The sequence below is a fragment of the Psittacula echo genome (genome assembly GCF_963264785.1).
Source record: "Psittacula echo genome assembly, chromosome: 1".
NCBI lineage: Eukaryota > Metazoa > Chordata > Aves > Psittaciformes > Psittacidae > Psittacula > Psittacula echo.
In genome coordinates, this window is record NC_137735.1 from 56557012 (window position 1) to 56577889 (window position 20878).

A 20878-nucleotide genomic window follows, 5' to 3' on the forward strand; every position below is an offset into this window, starting at 1 on the left:
AGTTTTGAGCTGGTTCCTCCTGTTAAAAACAGAAAAGTAAGTTTCCGTGACAAGGATGTGAGATAGCTTCTAGCTAAAAGGCCAAGAGGGGTTATGAATTTTACGCTAACTACCTGCAAACCTTGATTCCAATATTGATCCCAATGTTATCAGTCCCAACAGATCAATGTTACTTTACACTTGAAGCATTTTACTTTTCACTTTTTATGTTTTCCTTTAGCAGTTAACATTTCACATACCAAATTAACCAACTTCAAAGAATCCTAGGAAAAGAACATATGCTTTGTCTTTCAAGCAAGCAAAACTGAAGCAAGAAAAGGAAGTTACTCTTTGGACACCTTGAAACATAGCCAAAAAAATAACTTCAGGAATAAACATTTGTATCACAGGATATGCCAAGAAGTAAGGAATTTTTTATTTTTCTTGTAATAATTAAACATGAATTCAAGATTGGTCTGCCATTCTTTTTTTTAAGTCCTAGTAAGCTGAACAAGTACATCTGTAACCAAAAACTGTCCAGTTATACAAAATGAAATAGAACATTCCCTACTGATATATACGGCAACAAGCACATACATTAAAAAAAAAAAATCTAGATGAGTTATCAATTCAAAGTGAAAACTAGATATTTTCTTTTATTCACTCCTTGGCCATCTTCACAGGTCCACAGCACAAAAGAATCACCAGACAGCTCAATGAATCCCAAAACTAAATGAAGAAAGCAAAAAAAAATTAACTGTGGTATATAAAAAACTCTGCTTTTTGATTATATATAGTGAGAAATCAATGTTAAGTGCTTCTGGAGATGATGATGAGATAAAGATGAGGACACTTTTATGGATGTCTTAAAACTTATTTACTTTTTCAATTTATAGATAATCTAGCCACAGTTAAGCATCTAACCATTGCATTTTCTCCTACAAATTACTAAAACCAGACACTACCCAACAGTTTAAATAACATATGAAAAAGCTGCATCTATTTAACAGTTGCAGATGTCATAGGACAGAGACAGTAAAATATAAAAAATGACAAGAGTTAAAAATCCTACTGCAAGAATATTAACTGTAATAAAAGAGAAGACATTAAAAACAGCAGCTAGTTAGGTGCCAGGACATAATAGAACCCATAAGGATAGGCAAAGAATGATGCTAAGTTAAGGAGAAAGAGTCTGTTTTCAGAGAAGAACTTCCTGACAGACACCACAACAAAGCAACATGAACGGTGACTGTGTGGTCCCCTTCTCGTAAACAAATCAGGCGTCAAAGGTTGATCTGCGGTTAATAAGAGGCCTAAGCCTTCTCCAAGGATTTGTAGTATTCTGTCAGCACAGTCCAAGCCTTAGGAGCCATGAAGCCTTCCGGTGGGTTTTGTCCTTCTCGAGCCAACTTGCGCATGCGGGTCCCCGATATAAAATCAAAGTCTTCATGGCTGAGAGAGGAGGAGGAGGAAGGTGGGGGGGAAAGGGAGAGGAGAAAGGGGGAAAAAAAAAAAAAAAACAAGAACATATTTTAAAAGCAGGCAAAGTTGTTCATATTCTTCTGCTTTCTTGATACTTTATAAATTTTTTCTTGGGAGTATAAATGCTTTGTAGCAACTGTCATTACCAGACTTTTGGCCAACAATGCCAGTGAATCTCTAGAATATACATCCCATACAATATTCAGATTAGGTAACTCCCGAGGTTTAGCAGCATGGTCCAACTGATCTCCAGGGGACTGAATCGAGACTGTGCTTCCATCTAGCCTGGCTCACCCTCTGTGAAGAAACATGGAATTGCTATTTAGAGAGAACCATCTCCTCCACTCCCTGTCTCAGCTCTCTGCCAAGCATCAGCAGCCATCCTATTTTGCATCTTGCTCTGCAATAGCAGCAGACCAGCCCTATCTGCTGGTTGAAGGTTCCAGTTCTGCTTGAGGAAGATCATTTCAGTGCCAGCAGAAAATGTGGAAAAAACAACACTGCACGATATCTTAGTGAAGGACTGTTTGCAGAACAGAGAAAGTAAAAGCCTCACAGTCTAGACGTAAGCTTCACAGCTGAGCCATTGCAAGCCACTGAGCATGCATATATATATATATATACATGCATATGGCACACGCAGTTCAAAAAGAAAGGAGCAGGCGAATAATAAAAATGCCTTCCCCTAAAGATGTTTTTATTAACATGACAATCTAAATTAATATTAAACTTGTCAGGTATGTGGTCATAAGCAGCAAAAGTTCCACAAGTTAAACTCTTAGTCCCCACAAGACTGAATCAGTAAAAGCAAGACAAGAATGTCAGAGTTCTACCAAATGTTCTAAAGGAGAAATGATTTATTCTTAAATTAAACATGCAATTTTGCTTATGCCATTTTCCCAATTTGCAACATGCATGCATTACACATTCTTTACTTGTCTTTCTCAAATAAAACCCAAATATTTATCTCAGATGCACATGCCTTCCACAGAAACAAGAGCCAAGTGTGTGCATCAGAAGTTCGAACTTGGCTCTAAGTGCAGAGCTATGCTCAGTAGAGTATGGAAGTTAGCACGTTGCAGAAAGCATTTCACAGTTCCCTTCAAAAAATCACTAGCCCCATGACTTGAATTAGATTGTATACATTTACACAGCATCACTGCCATACATGCTTTTTTCTTATTGCTCTCAGTTCAGGACTGTGAATTCCTGAAGTGCCACAGGGCAAAAAAACCCTACTGTGCTTCAATTCTGCTAAATATAAATTACATCAAAATGAAAATTAAAGTTGATGTAGTCCCACGGGAGAAAAAGTTATGTCACTTATTTATAATAGCTGAAAATCTTGCTCCTTGGCAGAGAGATGCCTACTGTTCACCTGGTCACTAACAGTGCTTGAAAGTAATTTGCATGCTATAAGAACTATTTCTATAAAACGTAAGTGGGAAAGTGGTAAGTCTGGTTAATTCTAGGGGGGTACTAAGACAATAAATTTATATATGCCATGTAAGTCAATAAAACCCCCAATTCCTCCAGCTGCTTATCCCTAGATGCACAAAAAGCAGTTCTAGGCACTGGAGATAGCAAGAAAGAGAAAACCACAAAAAGCAGCTAAGAATATTTATAAAAACTGTAAGAAAAGGAAAGAAAAACATGAGCAAGAATCATTAAAGAAACACTATCTTCAGCATCTCTTAACATTTCTAGAACTGTTTCAAAAATTCTATTAAATTATACAAAAGTACTAATGATGCCCTCTCATAATCCCAAACTTCTCTTTTGACTGTTTATTTCTTTAAAAAAATAATTACTTTAATTAGTAATCACTAAACTTATGGTACATCACAAATAGTACTTTGACAATATATACTACACATTGAAGCAACTAATTTTGCCTTTTTAAAAATTACTGCATTTGCAATTTCATTGTTTCCAGTTTGATCTCCAGTTTCATACCTAAACCAGAGTATCTGAATAACCACTGAATACTCATTGTCTTTACTAATGGTAAAAATCAAATCTCTTGAATATCAGAAACTGAGATTTCCACTAAGCAGAAATACCTTATCAGTACTGGCACTGTGATGTTCACCTATGTGAACCTTAAGCATTTTGAAATAAAACATACCAGTAAGAGTAACTTGCTTCTGTGGAAAAAAGAAGCTAGAAAGAAGTGTCAAGTAACTTTGTTCAGTTAATTTTGAAGATATCAGCAGTTACTCTACATAAAATGGATTTGAGCAGAAAATAAGAAGGGGAAATAGTTGACCATTAAACCTGCTATGAAATATAAACGTCAAAGCTATCCAAGTTCCATTCTCAAGTGAGATTTGGAATGACTCTCAATGAAACTTAAGCTAAGACTTTCCTAAGCATAGGATTTAAGTGCCTTTTAAATCTTCATTCAGTGTCTGCTGGAACTGGCATTGTTTGAGCCACAATCCATGTTACTAAATGTTTGTAATACTGATTTGACCTTTTACTATGATTTACTAAATTGAGGTTGACCGGTACTGACGTAATATTTGGTGCCAATACAATTAAAAGCATTCTCCAAAAGTAAGAAGAAAAAAAGGCAAAAATAAATCAACAACAAAAATTTGACAACTGAAAACCAGTCTTGAAACCTATTAAATCAAGGCTGGTATTTGCTCCATGGCATAGCATTCTAGACTCCTACCTGCACTCAAAGTGTGGAAAAAGCCTTACGTATACATGCTGTGAAATCTCCTTGCTTGTGGAGGACATGGCTAGGCAGATAGAAAATAAATTAACTTTGCTGTGCTCTCATACATCTAGCAAAAAGAGAAAAGGAATCTTTTCTTACACTTCACATTGTGCCTTTCTTTCACACACACAGAGCTATATGTATATATAGACACCCACAGATGCACATAATATTCTGTATTTGGAAAGCAGTGATTTATTCAGAATAATATAGAAACAAATTTTTGCTGTTAATTAATCCTCAAACTGTTCACAATAACTGAGCATCAGACTCAAAGAATACTACAAATCATGCACAGAAGATTAAGAATTTAGACACCAGTTCTTTCCTTTCTTTCTCTTACAAAAAATGATGTTTTAATCTGTTAAATGGATTTCCCTTTTTTCTGTGCTATCAGCAGTTATTTTTTACCATAATACCACAAGTGACCTCTGCAACAACGACAGCTCTTTAGGCTTTATGAACTCAAGCACTCCAAGAGCAGTGTGTGAGGCTGAGTTCAAAGACCCAACTTCTTTGTCTTGTCACAAGAACTGTTACCATCAGTTTGCAAGTGGGAAACAACTGCATGACAATGCCCACAGCCCTACAAGGAAACCTCTGCTGCATCTCTGAGATGTCAATACAGTACCTTAAAAGTGACTGAGGAGAATATTTTTTCCCACTTCAACAACTATTCCCTACAGGTTTAATCTAAGTATAAAATATATTACATAATTGATTTTTCCCTTGGGAACCCCAACCTCCTGTTAGGGTATCTGGTACTGTGAAAATGACCTCTTGAAATTTCCATTCTCTGTGGAGGGCAACTTCTGCTGCTCTCAAGATCTTAAGAAATTACTTTTAAATACAAGACTCATGATAAAAGCACAGATCACTCATTCATGGGTTTGCCTATTTATAAAAATAAGGGGTTTGGAAACAAGTGTATGAAAATAAAACAATAACATGACTTATTCACTCTAATCTGGCTTCAAAATGACTGCCATGTTCTACTCAGCTGGTAGACTTCAGATCCGACTAATTGCTAGGAAAATTCACCGCCTCCTTATTTGGGGTTCAGTCACAGAATCATAGAACAGTTAGGGTTGGAAAGGACCTTAAGATCATCTAGTTCCAATCCCCTGCCATGGGCAGGGACACCTCACACTAGACCATGTTGCCCAAGGCTTTGTCCAACCCAGCCTTGGTCACAGCCAGGGATGGAGCATTCACCACTTCTTTGGGCAACCTGTTTCAGTGCCTCACCACCCTCTAACAGGTCCTTTAACAATTCTCTTCTCCAGCTTCATGCTTCCTGAGCAGGATCTGTCATGAGGTGAAGTTTAACCTTACAACCCTTTTCAGAAGGATTTTCACTGATTTTAAATTTGCTTTTGCAGCATCAAGTCACTACATGCACCATAGCTCCTACCGGAACAGCGTGGTGTCTCTTACAGTGTCAAGTCTTTTGTTATGTCAGTTTATGTTGTGCTTTGGGAATGCTCCATGATAGTGAATGAACTGGCTAGTATCAGCTAAATACAAAACCTGACTGGCCACAAACTCTCTGTGAAAGTAGAACATGTAAAAGTAGAACAACATGATTAATTAATAATTAACATATGCAAAGAAAATCCTTTACATGCTGTGAATGAAATTCTGATTGCATGAGTGTAAGTCTTCTGAGCCACTGTAGTGTTTCAGTGTATCCTGAATTATATGCACTAATGTTAACTGATAAACTGTATTTCACGTAGCTAAATTAGTAAGCGTGCTTATCTCAGCCTTCTACTATCATTTTAAAAATCAGGTAGCACACCAAACAAATCTGGGAACAGCATGTACTTAGCTGGAACAGTTGTTCTGTAAAAGTATGATTTGATAGTATTAAAGCAGTCGTGACACCCATATTAAAGGTCCTGGGAATAAACTATATAAAATTTAAATCTCTCCTCTCCACAGATACCCATGCTTCATTCACATTATACAGAAAGGATGAACAGGCTGCTCCTGTAACCTTACCTAGGAGTTTCTTTTAGCCAAAATGATCTCATCAGTTTTCTTTCAGGAGCGGAAGAAAAAAAAAAAAAAGGAAAGAAATCCATTTTTCCAGACGCTGCTGTGGCTTGTTTAATTGCCAGGCTAATTTCCTTTCTTAATTGAGTTTTTTCTCAGCAGCAGTCTGTGGCTGCATTTTATAGGACTGATCTGTAAAGAACTGGGAATCTGCTCACCCGAACAGCTACTATTATTAAGCCACCAATCCCAAATTACACTTGTCTGTGGTAACTGAGAGGCCTTTTTGGCTGAAGAAACACACTAAGTTTTTCTGAAGGGATTTCAGCATTGGGTAGGGTTAGGTTTGGGGTTTTTTTGGGGAGTGAGGGAGCTGTTTTTATTGGTTGGTTGGTTCTTTGGTTGTTTGTCCTTTACACTTCAGTTTAATAGTGGTTCACAAGCCAGAGACTCATTTTTCATTTCTCCATTATAACTAGAATTCTCCCCATAAACTTTTTCAGAAGACATTTGGACATATTCAATTATTAATCAAAAAAATCTGTGAATTCTAAAAGGATAAAAACTATAAGCAAAAGACTTATATGTATTGTTTCTTCAGAACTGTATGCAAGTGGAAATGCTCCGAAACATAGAAACATAGAAATATGGATTAGGTTTGTTATCCGACTTCAGTAACAATACAAAGGATTTTTATTTATTTTTTTTTTTAAATATCCCCATTTTGACAAAGGGAAAATAAAATAAAGTCAGCTCTACCTGTGCTGCTATGATGCGTCATGTCAAATGCATTCCTCAAATACCTTTCCTAAATCTTAGTTTTAGACACATCTTTTTCAAAACTATGTTTTAAGATCGCAATTTCAAGAGGTGCTAAACATGAGACCTCATAGCAGCCTTCCAGTATCTGAAGGGGGCCTACAAGGATGCTGGGGAGGGACTATTCATCAGGGACTGTAGTGACAGGACAAGGGGTAACGGCTTCAAACTTAAACAGGGGAAGTTTAGATTGGATATAAGGGAGAAATTCTTTACTGAGAGGGTGGTGAGGCACTGGAATGGGTTGCCCAGGGAGGTTGTGAATGCTCCATCCTTGGCGGTGTTCAAGGCCAGATTGGATGAAGCCTTGGGTGACATGGTTTAGTGTGGGGTGTCCCTGCCCACGGCAGGGGGGTTGGAACTAGATGATCTTAAGGTCCTTTCCAACCCTAACTATTCTATGATTCTATGATTCTATAATCTAAAATTTCCAAGAAACAAACTAAAAATTGCACTGGCTTCATGAGGTAAAATACAAATATAGTTCCAAGTCATTGATTGGTTACAAGTCTTATTATTTTAAAGGGTAGCTTTAGTCAATTTATACACGTTAAACTTTGTGCACCGCTTTACAATTGCTGGCAGATAGACTTCAGCTCCAACACAGTAGTACCACAGCAGCTCAACACTGTCAAACAGCAGCACAAGCCGCTGACACCCAACAGTCATGTTCTTCAGTCTGTTCCCAAGCAGAGATACAGGCTCTACTGAAGCTCTGAGGGCAGCAAACATTCTGGAAGATACTAATGGAAGCATGAAACAAACTTCTTTCTCATAAAAGCAGAGCATGAGTGTCTAGAGATATCACAAGCAAAGCAAGTCTCTGCCACTGTTAATGCTGCAGCCGCAACTTGTCAGACATCCTTCTGGCAGTTGGATCAAGCTTTTGGTAGGCTCTCACCGCTAGCCAAAGCTTCATCCCCCTCTGTTTATAAAAGCAGAGCATGAGTGTCTAGAGATATCACAAGCAAAGCAAGTCTCTGCCACTGCTAATGCTGCAGCCGCAACTTGTCAGACATCCTTCTGGCAGTTGGATCAAGCTTTTGGTAGGCTCTCACCGCTAGCCAAAGTTTCATCCCCCTCTGTCCCCATGGCTTGGAATTGCCTTCAGAAGCACAAAGATAATTCACTCATTATCAGCAAAGAACCCAACTGCAATAAGCTCTGCATGTCTTTATCGCCAAGTCTGGTGTGGATCCCACTCTGCCAAATTAAAAGACATCCAAGATGGCAGACAGTGTTCATTACAGTTTCTCACAAGCACCTTCCCAGACACAGGAGTCTAGGAGTCTTGAAAGAGTAGGAGATGAGTACTCGGGGAAAGAATAACTACTTCCAGCAGCCCAGACACACAGCTGATCTATAGCTCAGTCCAAGAGAAAGCCTCTTGCCATAACTTTCTGTGCATCCATTAGTGATGTAAATTCTTGAATTGCCTAGTCGGCTGCCGAGCCTTCAAGCCTCAAAGAACTGAAAAAGGTGCAATAAAAATCAAGTTGCCTATTTCTAAAACAAGTCACAGCAATGTGTCTATGCATACAATGTTCTTCCCCACATCTACATGCAGTGTTTTTCACCAGGTAAGTGGTAAGCTCTGGAAAGATTTCCATGAACATCGCTATTTCCTGCCCAATGATCTTCCATCAGTACTGATCCTCTCGTATTTCCAGACAATCCTCTATTCCTTGCCATGCTCCTTACAGTCAAACACCACATGGTCCAGGAGTTTGCCACATTTCCAGCATTACACAGACTATCTTGAAATGCAGCCGGCTGCACCCACCCAAGCTCTAACTCTCTCTCTGGAGCCTACCACAGTGCTCTGTCTGACAAGGAGCTGTAACGGCTCTCTCTTCAGGGAGTCTACATGTGTCTGCATTGCCACCTAGAGGATTGCTGCCACACTCCAGTCCACCCTGTGGTTTACAAACAGTACCCGGAGAAGGACAGAACAAATAATCTCTTACATTCTGAAAGCAGCAGGGCAGAACTGCGCACTAGTAGAACAAGAACAGGAACGAAAATGCCTCAAACCAAAGGGTCCCTACAGACATGATGAAAAGATTACAGGGTGGGCATAATGCAGTGTGTGACAAAAGGCAAATGTTATTACCACAGAGTGGTTTGTTGGGTTTTATCATTATTTGCATTGGCTAACGACAGAGGTAGAATTTTACTCCCCTTGATCTAAATCATATCTATCCCACTAAGAGTACAGTATCAATAATCACAGAATCACTATTCTTCTACAAAGGTTTTCTGTTACATGAAATGGAAATTCTGGCCTCTCGCACTCCCCTTCCATTCCAAATTAGGAAGTGACATCTTGGTGTATTTATCATCTAAAATTGCTGAATTATGTAGACAACAAACAGAACAAATACCCACAGTATCTACAACAACATCCTTTAGAACCTTAAATGTCATAATGTATACAGGTTTGCATAAAACTAGCTGTATTTACATCACAATCTAGTTATTGTGCACACCACTGAGGACTTCTAGATACCCTTCAAATAGTGAAAGGCATAAAGGCAGTGAAGTGTTCAACAGCTAGCTAAGAGGCAATACATTCAGAAAGATTTTCATATCACATACACTAGGAGCATCTGATTTTACTCCTCCTAATGAAAACACTGCATGTATGTGGGCATAGGTCTCTGGCCTGATGCCAGTGTTCATAGCTTCACTTGAGAAAAAAACAAAAAGAAACCTGCTGCAATGCCATCCACAGATAAGCTTTACAGCTCTAAGAAAACCTTACATTGGAATGCTGCCTATATGGGAGGGAGGAGGAAGGAAGAACATCAGTAAACTACAGCTGCTAAATAAGCTTCCCTGATTAGCTTCAATTTTAAAACATCTGCAGTGTAGCCAGTCATCAAATTTCTAAACACATATGGATGTTGTACAGTAACATACAGTGAAACTATTTTAATTTTTGTCAGGTTTCAACAGATTTGCCTTTATCATGCTGCTTACGATTTCCAAACAACAGAAAAACATACCATAAATTTATATTTAGTTATGTAAGAGATACAACTACTTTGCTGCTTTCCAAAATAAAAGCAGACTAGTTCAGGTGCTTGGAATTTACAGCTGGCATATAAAGCAGTTAAATAACTTACAATCAAGGCTAAGCACACTTTCTACGAATAAATATAATTCATGATAAGAAAGACAAGCTGCTGAATAAAACCTGTTGGTTGATTGTCACAGGCCACAGTGGCATTCTTGGAGACATTTATACTCAGCGTAACTGCAGCATAAGCAGCTGAAGAACAAATGATGCGTTCAGTTTTACAGATCAATCCATCCCATGCTGCTTTCATGCTTTCAAAGATGAAGCGTGGTGTGCAGACATACTTATTCAGTTAGAAGCAGTAGAAAATAGAATATAAAAAAAAGTCGGTTTTTCCTTTTTTTTTTTTTTTTTTTTTTTGCTTGACAGATTACCTTTCAGTATTAACTTCAACTGCACTTTGGTGTAATAAAAAAGTACAGTTCAATAACGTGAATAAAGACGTGTAAACTAAAATGACAAGTCACCTTCTCAGTCCCAGTCATTTGGCACCACAGCAACACATACAGTGAGTTTGGAATGAGTACCACATGAGTGAAATATAATACTGAAACACGCGGAAGGTGGGATTACTTGTCATGTAACTGGATCAAAGCCAACCAAACAAACAAACAAGAAAAAGGGCTGAAAACCCTGGCCCAGTTTCCAACAGAGCAAATAACAAATAATTTGTCATCCTCTCTCGTCCACAATCATCTCTCTGCTACACTCTCTTACTTCTTCTCTTCAATCATATTTGGTGCATACCTGACATCTGGGAAGTATATTTAGAAAGGTAAACCAGCAGAAAGCTAATCTTACCATTAAAATAAAGAGTGGTATTTTTCTATGGATTTAGCACTCTGTACCAACATGTTCCAGAATTAGAGAAACTTCAGTACCTGGGAGGAAAATGGGAGCTTCCAGTGGCAGATAAAGTTGGATCAGTTTAGTTGTGCTGTGAAACTGCACCCAAATCATGCTGAAGTCAAGTAGCATTTGTGATCTAAGGCCACATCTAAACACTGCCATCTCTGAACAATATGAATTTAATTTAAAACTATTTATTTATGTGGGTAGGGGAGTAAAAGGCAGCTATTGCTCAAAAAGTCTTAAAACAAAAATACAACTTACTGATCAGAGTCATAATAATCCATGCACTTCTTTTTCTTATTATAGGCTGCAACTCTGAAGGGTACAATTTCCAGTGCTCGGAGGCCTGGAGCCATTGTCAACACTTTTGCACCATGGGTCGGTTCGTACAGATCTTTCCCAGTGTCAGGGTGTGGCATCCCTGCTGGATCTCGTCCTACAATGTAGAAATTAGCTCCTGCAACCATCCGTGATCTACAGTGCCACTGAACCTAGAACAGACACGGGAAAAACAGTTAACAGAAGAAAATGGTCAATATACAACCCTTAAAATGTACATATGTTGTATAATTACCACTTTTTCCCTCATCAGATATTACTTTTACTATGGAGTCACCACAAAACAAAGAATCAATTATATGAATCACCATCAAACTTAATAACTAAGGCATAATATTCCTCCATTTCATTTGCACATTTGGATGTTTAAAAGTGCTACTTCAGCACAGTGTTTGGAACAGTACAATCAGGTCAAGAAAGATGGAGCTCATCCATTCCTTAGTTCAGTTCTTCCTGATGTTGTCACCCTCCATCCTTTTTCCTTTGGGAAGCTGAGAGGGATCTAGCTGCATATCACTCTACTTTAATCACAGTAATTTCTCTAAAAGACACCCTGACCATAGATAGCTGCCAAACATCTCAACGGAAAAAAGCCAAGATAGGCTACTTAAATACAGTGTTCATGAGTGATCAAGCCAACCTATCTACATAATAAAAAAAAAAAATTACCCATGGTCTGCATTTTTACCTGGTGTATATGGCAAGGATGCTGCCCAAGGAAGGGCTTTGACACTTAATCTGTGTCAGTATTAACATACAAAGGACATAAGAACTAGGTATATACCACGCATGAATGCTTATTAGAACAAGCTTTCAGACCACAAAGACTGCCTCCTCACACCACAAGCTTCTAAGATGAAAAATGATAAGGCAACTCCAGCTTTAGTAAATATTTAGTCTCTTTTCTCTGACTGCTTTGAAATAATTTGTTTCTAACACCTCTGTATGAAATGGGAAAGAACCAATGTCAAAATCAGAAACTTAAGATTTGCTGAATTTTTGCTTGGATGCACCAACTCCCTTCCACCTAGTATTTGAAGTATTGTAAATACTGACAAACAGCTTTTCCACATTACCCACTGCACATTTCAAAATGAGTGGTTTCATAACTAACAATTTGATTTTTACTTTTCCCCCCTCATATCTCTGTTAATACTAAAGGTAAAAAATAAAAAAAAAAGGTACTTCAAAGGAAATTCTGCAGACTATTCAATCATCCACACCCTACAAGGAAATACTTTCAACTTATTTAGAAATGTATCTCTCATGAAACATGGCGAGATGATTTTTTTCTCCCAAGGACTTTTTACAGTATTTACTAGATCCTAGACCCTTAGGTAGGTTACACTTATGACAGCTTTTAGACTTACTATGTTATAGGACTGTTGGTGAATTTTTTTAAATTCATTTTGATATATGTAAATTTTCTATAGAAAAAAATTAACTGCACAGTACAGGAAAAGTCAAATAACTATTACATTACTTTAGGTAACAAAGGCATGCCACTTCAGGAAATGTCAGTTTGTTCTCATCTCATACTGGGAAGTACTCCCTAAAAGAATTGTCATATCATCTATACAGCTTAGTATCTGCCAAAGGATACTCAGAGAAGAGTTTAAAGAACCATCAAGTATGGAGCAGTAGTTTCTTCTATGTTTCAGCCTCACTTCCACACAAAACTAAAGGGCCTACCCAGTAACTGTGTGGTGTTAAATGGCTTCCCAAGTTGAAAGGCAACCAACATCTGTCGAGGGAAAAAAAATTAAAAAAGAAGGGGAGGCAGAAGGGAAAACCCCCACAAATCACAGGATAAAAGTTGCTGCCACCACCTTGTAGTAAATGGACAAATATGACGAATAAATTGTCTTTCCATTAAAAATAAAAAAAACCCAAACAACAACAACAAAAAAATTTGTATCTGCCTACTGCAAATCTTTACATAAAACAAAACCACATTTTAGTCACTGTGCCTGCTGTTAACAAGCTTTAGGCAACAGGCTCAAAAGTGATTTTACAAAGTAGTAACTATTAGCTCTACATTAGTTCTATAATCATTGCAGGAACCATTCAAGGAGGAAGTTTTGTAGTCGATATGGACAGAGTTCTGTAAATCAGATAATGAAGTTTGGAACCAGTCATGAGTTACAAGGGTACTACTGGTATCAGTTTTCATCTTGACCACAGACAGACATTACCCATTACACTGCTATTCAAGCACATAGGGTGGTATGGAAGCATCTACATTATGCTAATAATTTTAATATTTATGTTATAAGTTCAGAATGGGCCATACACAGTAAATTCCAGCATACCACAGCAGCTAGCAGCATATTTCCTGAAACAATTCTAACATAGTTAAGAAATTTAAGTTTCAGTTTGGGTAACAGCAAGTAAGAACTTTGTTTTTTAGTAAGTTAAGCTATTTGACTAAGACAATTTATAACAATGTAAACCACATGTCTGAGACCTAAAAGTAGCAGCTCTTGTCCCATTTCTACATATGCATACTACTTCAGAACGTATTTACTTTCCTAAGCAGGTGAATTTATTGCATTTTGATACAGAATTTTCTCTTACAGAACCTTCTTTTCTTCTAAGTAACTACAAAGAATGTTAAAAATACAAAAATACAAAAACTGATGCTTATGAAACATGTCCATTAAAATCTTTACAGACTGGAAGGCCTCATCCATCCTGTAGATAATCACACTAACAACTGCTTGCTGTTCTGTAGAGACCTGTGCTATAGAAACAAACCTGGCAAGAATGTCTTTTAAATGCCCCATGAAAAATTATTAAAGGAAGAATACTTTTTATTACTTGGCTACAAACATTATTGTCAGGATGTACCCTGAGGTTACTGGAAATACTGTATAGCTTAGGAGGAAACTTTTATTCTGTTTAGAATAAAGATCGTGGACTTTGTTCTTCCTCATACGCTCATGAATAGCAGACTGAAGTAGAAGACTTCTTTTACTTTCCACAAAAAGTCTATGTGGAACATACAAAATTCCCCACAGTAATTCACTCAACATGCCTCAACTAGCTTTGGAGTACAGTTTTTGCTCTGGACTGAAAGGCGGTGCAAACTCTGTTTGACCAGACACCTGCTTAAAATTTCATTCCAGTGGTGAGATCTCATACCAAAAAGCTACCACAAAGTTAACCTCTTGAGCCTGGTCAGAATCTGAACTTCCTGTGACTCATGGACAGCGGTGGTGGGAAGGGAAAAAAATAAAACAAAAAAAAAAAGTAATGACATGGAGACATGGAGAAGCAATATCCCCTAAAGGAATTGCCCTCAAATGAGAGCATTTATTCTCTCTACTGCTTCCCACAAACCTCTAGGGATTCCAATCCCAGACCTGGCTTCAAAATAAAGTGTTGCCAAAAAATTATTTCATACAAAAGCCTTGAAACAATTCTCTCTGAATTAAGTTTGCCAAAAAATAAACAAAGCTTGCTCTTTTTTTCCAGTTTGTGTATAGCCCTCCAACATACAAACTTTTTGTTTAACAGTCATAAAACTTAAGTATTTAACATTCAGAACAACTATTTTGTATGTCAACAGATCTCACAATTCCTTCTGAAGAGGACTGTAAAAAAGGAGGAAGAATTAATTCATTATCATACCCTTATAATTGTAAAGAAAGGAACACATAAAGCCAATATTGTCTCCTACCACTTCCAGCAAAATCCTACAATATAGAAGTTTCTTCACAGAAGAATATTTTGCCGATGACAGAGGTAGCTTTGACAGGCTGGTTTCCCAAGGAAAATTAACCTCCTCTCTCCATTAAAAAACCCACAATGCACAATCACCAGGCATAACATTAACTACTTTAGTGCACTATCAAAGAGGTTTGCTTTTGTTTTAAACTCTTGATGTATTTACCTCAGTTGGTCCAGCATACATCATGGGGGAAGGGAATATAGCCACCACTGTTGTTTCTGGATTCAAGATTCCCTCCTCCAGCACTGCAGCATGTTGCTTCATGCGCCACATGAGGGGAACATCATCCTCCTTTGTCCAGCCTCCAAGTGGATGCAAAAGTAAAACTGGGCGCCGGTAGCCACGTTCCAAAAGCTGCTTATGAGTATCCTGCATTAAAAGAGCATGCCCGTTGTGCACCGGATTGCGTAACTGGAATGCAAAGACAGCATCTACAGAGAAAAACAAACAAAGATATAAGAAAAGCAAGTTATTTTATCAGGAGTTGTACAACCATTGAAATACCTTCAAATGGTACAATCTTTCCTCTGAAATAGCAGTAGTCACAGGTCATTAAAGGATTATGAATTATTACAGAATCTTTATGCTCAATAAGCAAAACTAATAAAAAACTACCATACAAAAACACCCCTATACATCACCTTCCTTCATTTTGAGATTTCATCAGAATTACTCTAGCTTCTCCAATAGCTATAATCTTCTCTTTGGATTTTTCACTTGCATGAGCATACAATATATGTTAAATTATAAGAGGAAATCAAACTATGCTACCTGTCTTAAAGGCTCAATGTATGATCAGGAGAACAAATTGACATGTCTGCAACAAAATAAATAAAAGGGGATTCAATGTGCCTTAGTAAGCTTCCTTCACCTAAACAGTTTAGTAGAGTTTACACACAGTAAGAACAAAGCAAGGCTAACTGCTATTCCAAAGTATTACAAACCCTTTGATGAAAAACCCTGACACAACCGGGATTTCTCCCTTCTGCAAATAAAGATGAGCTAAGGTTCCCTGCAAGACAGCAAAACCACCATAACTGAGAGCTTTTCCAAAAAGAAACTAGCAACATCTAGAGAACAGGGTTGGTTTTTTTTTTTTTCCAGGTGTCAAATATATTTATTTAGTGGATAGATAAGTATCACAAACTGGCAGATCCTAGAAATACTGACCACGCTGAAAGAAGACAGGAGCTCAAGACCAATCTCAGCCCGCATTCTTGATGTTAATATATTTCCTTACACTTAAGAAGTGTTTATCAGCTGCCAGCCAATTGCTGTCACAATGAAGGTGGTATGTGTGATTGTGCCCTGTTTTGTAATATTACTCAGCCTCCTATTTATCTAACACAGCTGCTTTAGTGAGAAAAACTTGTTTCTTCTGCAATATAAATTAGTGGTTAACTTACAGTTTTTAACTGTGACACATTCCATTTTGCACCAGTCTACTTGCATTACTGTCATAAGCTTTGCTCCTCAGGAGTAATGTGGAACAGACTTAAAAATAGAAGAGCATGAAAGCTCAGCACTCAACCATAATACCTCTACAGTTTTAGCCAAATCTGATAATTTTTAAATCCCATTCTACCACATTTTGACATTATCTTTTCTTGTATTAGTAACATGCCTAGCATGCATGGAAAGATAAAATTCAGAATCTCAGGCATTACCAGCTTCTCTTGTGTATTTAGGCAATGCAATGCCTGAGATCATAAAAATCAATAACAGTAAAAGGCAAAGAATGCCTCCTAAGAGAGCATTCAAAACCTTCATCTTTGAAACAATGCTAGCCTCTGAGGCAGCAGACATTTGGATAAATCCCTGCAGGAAGAAACAGAACAAGAAAAATTTACTCACCGGCATTCATTTCCTTGAATTTCTGCCTTAGTTCAGTTGGAGTGAGACGGTATTGATCAAGTCCATCATTCCAGTAAATGCGATCAAGGACCTGGAGATCTCCACCAACAAGCCAGTTCCCTTGCTCCATAACCATCTAAGGAAAGAAAGGAAAATCTTTGTTATGATTGGTTGTCAGTTTCTCCTGAGCACCTAGAGCATTCCAGTGGGGACATATATTTACTAAGGGAAGAGTTGTGGGTTAATTTTATTTGACAGTCTCAAGTCAAGTGTCAATATATATTAAAAATAAATAAATAAATAAATAAATGAAAAAGAAATCACTGGAACAATATAGCCCAGATATATTATGGTGCAGGAGAGATGCACAAGTCTTCAGTAGGTATGTGCCTTTCTTTCAAAAGAAAGGATTTTTTTAATATATAGAAATACAAGTAGGCAGCATTCTTTACCAACATTATTACATGACAAAAACAGAAAATGGCTGGAAAGCCTAATATATTAAGTACAATGAAGTTGCACACTTTATAGTAGTTGACCAAAGCAAAGTTTCAGTGTGGCCCCACAGTTTAGAAGATTCTGGTCAGCAATAAAAGTAACAAAACAGTTCTGATTAACGACTCACTCACTTTAATTTATAAATAAAATCAGAAGTAGGATAGCTTTTGGCTTTATTTCACAGTAGCACTTTACAAGGCAACATATATTGTACACTCACTAGAATTCTTCTTCAGAACAGAAGTTTTCTTGCCTTCTCAATGCATATATCTGCTGATTAAGGAGCTTTGATGGTCCATCCAGCTACATACAGGGATTTTTCCTAGGCAAACTAGAGGGCAAAGTTCCCTCTTCTGTAGCAGATTTTACAGTACATTCTGAATTCATTTCATGTGTGCATACTGACATTAGATTTTCACATTAAGTGCAGGTTTTTCAACAGCTGCATAGAGCAAAAAAGTCACCTCTGTTTCTGCTCAAACGTTTTATAGGTACTCAAAGTAGTTCTGCTGTTGAAATATTCTGGTCACAGCCATCAGCTTCACTTACTTTGCAGTCCCACAAACATTACAGCTAATAGGATTAGATCTTCAACTTTTAAACACACACCTTGATATAAGGATGCTCCTTGCATGTTGTTCCCCATTGCCTAGCACAGCGTTCCTCTTTCCTATGCTCATAAAACTCAGGATTACGGAGGATGGCCACACGGCGACCTTCGTATACCAGTGCAATTGCTGTACACCCATCCAGTCTTCCTTTGTCTTCTTGAGTAGCTGTTAGCACTATAGGCACTGACAGATTAATAACCCCCCCTACAGAGTGAAGAAGAAGAAAAAAACAAAAAAGTCTTTACCCTTAGTAATAGTGATCAATGATACTATGAAAATTTACCTTCCGAACAAGTTACAGTCTAGGCTGCATCACACAACAGACAGTTCAAGCACTTATTTTAACAGGGGTTACAAGCAAATTTTAGAAAGAAGTCTTGCATAACATACGTGAGCTATAAAAATGTGTAAGCAGTGAGATCTGAGAAAGGATAAAGTACTGAAAATAGGAAGTACTTACAGCTGCACACTATTTAGACTGAGGATACTGATTTTTGGGGATCACAAATGATCTTGTTCAAGCTATATAGTAAGCAGAAATACACAACTGACATCTTTAAACAGATCATCTAAAAAATTAGGCAAGATTGCTACAGGAGTGGATAATAAGTAAAAAGGAAATACCATTCTCAGGAGCCATACTTTTGGTCCATAAGAAAAGTTCAATGCAGTAGAAGCAGCCAAATCTACTAGTTAGCATATGTAATTCAACTATTTCAAAAGGTGACTTTTGGTGTTTACCTAAAACTATATTTGGATTCAAGCGTAAGTATTTCAGAAAAAAAAAAAAACCCTGTTCGGTGAGACAGACATTTCACACAGTTTTTTCAGCTGAAAGCTTACCAGCTACTTCTAAAGCTAAACCAATGTTTCTGAATTTTAAGGTTATGTGTGGTCCTCATTTTTCAATGCTAGATGCTGGAAGTCTTGTTTTTCTTGTCTACAAGAGAGTGAGATTTGAGAAACCCAGTAGAGTAAATACTGCGAGTCTCATACAAAGGCTTGAATTCTAATGAGCATACACTTGCTGAAAGATTGCAAAACCTTTGGGTGGTCTCCAAGAGAAAGGCAATGAGCTCCCTGAAGTTAACGGGAGGTTTGCCATTGGCTTAATGAGGCAAATACTCTAAGCAAGTAAGGCTGATTTCCCTGTTATTTGAACAAAACATTTTTTGTAACTTTCTCTCAATTTTACTTTAAGGAACTTGGTAGGAAGTTAAAAATTATGGAGCTGGATGAAAAGTTTGAAAGAAAAGTAGGTCTCCTTCCTTCATTGCGCAAAATGAAGGGCATGCTGTACATTTCCTCCTAAGTTCAGTTTTGAACTTGCTCAGAATTCCTTTTAAACTAGGTGATAAGAGCTTGGCAACACTCACAGAGAGGGTGATTTGCCACTCCATCTTGGTAACTTAAAAAATCCTTTTGCTTTGCAAACAAGTAAATAAATATTTCAAATGGGAAGAGATCTCAAACCTGTTGATTATTCAAATTTTGTCAGTGACCAACAGCCAATATATAGTATATTTGCCATTTGTCTTCAGACACTGCACAAATGAGAAACTGAGGCAAAGTAGTGGAGTGAGTTTGGTAAATCACAGATGAGCACAGCGTCAGCTTAAGACTATTTCAGATAACTTACATTTTAATATCAGAGTGTCAACACACCTGCACTGACCTCCATAATGAAGAAGTCAGTCAGTATGAACATTCCATTTAGAGCCCAAAGGAAGAGATGCATTGCAGGTATTAAACAATTTCGCTCTCTTCAAAATCAAAACCTTGGAAAAATGACTGCTGCTGTGAGAATCTAGCAGGGAGGAAACTTTCAGGATGTTGTTTTGACTTAACCATTGTCACTGCTTCAAGTAGCAAAGCAGCTTTAAGGCAATCACATTTTTCCAAAAAGGTTCTCATTGATAAATGTTACAGTAGATATCTAAGAAGAGGAAATACAGTAGCATGTAGAGAAACATGACTGTTCTATTGAAGCTCAGGACTGAAGATTTTTTCCATCAGTAAGTTATTATTTTTTATCACTCAAATTTTTTGCTGCATACCTGAAGTACTAAAAACAACTGCAAGAGCAGTTTAAAAACTTGTAATATTGCCATATCTGAAAAACTCACCTATATAAGGTCTTAGAAGCCTTATGAAAATTCTGATTTACAGAAGACTACAGAGCAGAATAAGGAGCTACAAGCTATTTTAGCAGCTTAATGCAAAGCATGCCATCTGCACAATACATTTTACCTCGACAGACACACAGAAGGCAAAAGAAATTAAAACAAAACTAGCAGTCCAAAACAGTAACTTTAGGTAACAGGATGGCATTACGTTGACTACTACAGTATCCAAGAGACTTATAGAAAAGGGAACTAGAAAATGTAACGACAATAGATACCTGGATCACAGAACTGAAAGACAAATTACTTTTTTTCTCTGCTGTTTGGTTTCCAGCAGAAAAGCAATGCAAAACAAAGTGGGGAGACAGGAATTTTTCCTACCCCTCTTTGATACAGAGAGTGGGAAAAAACCCTAAACTGCTTGAGTAAAACAGCCTTCAAAAAGGAATAAATGAAAAATGACAAAGGATCACCATCAAGTTCCAAAACCCAAGGATGCTATCACTTGACTACCTTAACTAACGCCTGCTCTTAACTAACGCACGCCTGCTCTTAACTAACTAACGCCTGCTCTTAGCCAGTTGGTAATGCAAAATAAAATGTATTCATTTAAATTATCACAGGATAATTACTAAGTCATAGTAGTTCAATTACATGTGACAATTGTCCATGCTCAAGTCACCTCCTCAAATTCTGATTTCATACTTGCAATAGCTCCAGCCCTCAAGTCACTTTGCTGTCCTTCCCTTCATTACTGCTATGGAACAAATCTTTTGGTAC

At 37.5% G+C, this 20878-nt stretch overlaps 1 protein-coding gene across 1 annotated transcript in view; it reads right to left on the bottom strand.

Annotated features, from left to right (window-relative positions):
• Positions 1–361: 361 nt before the first annotated feature.
• The window catches only part of PAPSS1 (3'-phosphoadenosine 5'-phosphosulfate synthase 1), a gene marked incomplete at its 5' end in the record, with an annotated part of 47585 nt that continues 27068 nt past the window's right edge, over positions 362–20878 (bottom strand). The window contains 5 exons of the mRNA XM_080639158.1: positions 362–1431; positions 11202–11431; positions 15175–15443; positions 16867–17002; positions 17974–18179. Coding sequence (XP_080495284.1) covers positions 1293–1431; positions 11202–11431; positions 15175–15443; positions 16867–17002; positions 17974–18179 — 980 coding nt within the window. The 3' untranslated portion in view covers positions 362–1292. The remainder of the gene's footprint in view (positions 1432–11201; positions 11432–15174; positions 15444–16866; positions 17003–17973; positions 18180–20878) is intronic.